The 1,874-nt window shown below is 41.3% G+C and overlaps 1 protein-coding gene across 3 annotated transcripts in view; it reads right to left on the bottom strand.

Annotated features, from left to right (window-relative positions):
- Positions 1-1,000: 1,000 nt before the first annotated feature.
- Positions 1,001-1,874, bottom strand: part of Qtrt2 (queuine tRNA-ribosyltransferase accessory subunit 2) — a 47,045-nt gene continuing 46,171 nt past the window's right edge. For all 3 annotated transcript variants that reach the window (XM_023717625.1, XM_023717627.1, XM_023717626.1), the window contains one exon: positions 1,001-1,344. In XM_023717625.1, the coding sequence (XP_023573393.1) occupies positions 1,113-1,344 (232 nt within the window). In that variant the 3' untranslated portion in view covers positions 1,001-1,112. The remainder of the gene's footprint in view (positions 1,345-1,874) is intronic.

Genomic DNA, 1,874 nt, shown 5'->3' with positions numbered 1-1,874 from the left:
GGGCTCATCCATGTGGACACGTGACAATGAACCTCCACAAGAGAGAGGGCTGCAGTTATTACATGCTTAGATTGTTTATGACCCTGGAGGGCAGATCACAGTGGATTCGTGCAACTAGATAAAAGTAGCTGCGCACCCACTGGGCTCCTAATGGGTAAGCACACTGGCTCTAGGAAGACAGGTCCCCAACAGACCAAGTGGTCAAATGAAGGTGTGACCTAGCCATCTGATCACAGGAGTGCTGTGTGAGGCCCACAGGAAGACGCAAGTGTGGTGAAAGCTCATGAGCCCTTTTGAGTGACTGCACTACCTGGGTACAATCACTCAAGACAAAAGTACAAGAGAGGCTCCTGAGAGTATAAGGGCCAAAATTAAAGAAAATGATCAAACTAGCCAGTTTCCTTCTCCAGCTAACAGGTCCCCCACAAGTCTCAATTCATCTTTCAGTGGTCCCTATAATCTCACCTCTTCTAAGCATCCCCTCCCTTCTAAATTCTTTACAGGAATTTCTTTTAAAGGTTCAACTTTCTTATCAATCTATGCCATTGACATCTTCTCTTGCTTTATTGTAATTCTGATTTTTTTTTTTTTTTGGTATGGCACTAAGGATCAAACACAGCCTTGTGCATTCTAGGCAAGGAAGCATACCACTGAGCTACTTCACCAGCCCTTTTTACTTTGGGACACACTCACTAAATTCCCCAGGTAGGCCTTAATCCTGTCTCTGCCTCCTAAATACTAAAATTACAGGCAAGAATCACTAAATTTGGCAAGGATACTTAACTCTTAGAAGACATCTCTTCACTATCATGAAGGCAGTTTTAAAGAGCAGTTCTTTATTTTAGCAGGTTTTTATCCTTAAATATAAATGTTTAAAGCTAAGATCATGCCAGGCATGGTAGTGTATGCCTGCAATCCCAGAACTAGGAGGCTGAGGCAAGAAGATTGCTATGAGTTTGAGGCCAGCCTAGGCTGCATATCAAGACTCTGTGTAAAAAAAAAAAAAAAAAATCAAATCAACAAAAAAATAAAGATCATTTCTTTTTCACTTCTTCCCACGTTAGAATCACGGTACATGCTCAATGCAGAGTCAGATTTGTCTCTGCCGGTTCTCAAGATGTTTGCCTTCGAATGAGCTCTTTTAGCTGTGCCAATTTGTCACTTTTTAGTGCTTCCCGGATGGAGTAAAAGAATCCAAAGTAGTGTTCGAAGTTGTGCATCATAAGCAGGACCCCGGCCAGCAGCTCGTTGGTCACCAGCAGGTGGTGGATGTATGCACGAGTGTGATTCTTGCAGCAGTAACAGGAACACTTGCTCACCAGGGGCCTAAAGTCATCCTTGTACCTGGAAGGGGGGGGTCACACAACATTTCAGAAAATGAAGAACATAGGCAATCCACACCCTAGGCTTCTGGTGAGGTGACCAATAGTTAATAACATCAACAGTAAATTTTTGTGTTGGCACCTGCTGAAGATGGCAACATAGATAAAAGTTAACCAAGAACACAATGAAATCAGAAAGACGAGGGAGTTTTCCTCTGACATGTAATCTTCAAGGCTGGGGGCAAAAAAAATGCAGTCACTCACTCATGTTGAATATTATTAGTCACCCTGTAAGAGCAAATAATGTTCAGAGATCCTGTTCTGACACTTCTCTCCCACTTGCTACCAGAAATACAGTGGTATCAGAAGACATGCTACAGTACAACCTTCTATTTCCATGGATTGTTGTGGTTCACAAAGCACCTTCACATGTACTGTCTTATTTCATTTCTGCATCTACTCTTGGAAATGGCCATTTTTATGATTATTTTACAGATGAAGACTGTAGAGATTTATTTATTTATTTATTTATTTATTTATTTATTTATTTTT

This window comes from Octodon degus, unplaced genomic scaffold, assembly GCF_000260255.1.
Source record: "Octodon degus isolate 3935 unplaced genomic scaffold, OctDeg1.0 scaffold00053, whole genome shotgun sequence".
Classification (NCBI taxonomy): Eukaryota; Metazoa; Chordata; class Mammalia; order Rodentia; family Octodontidae; genus Octodon; species Octodon degus.
This window is presented reverse-complemented; position numbering and strand designations above follow the sequence as displayed.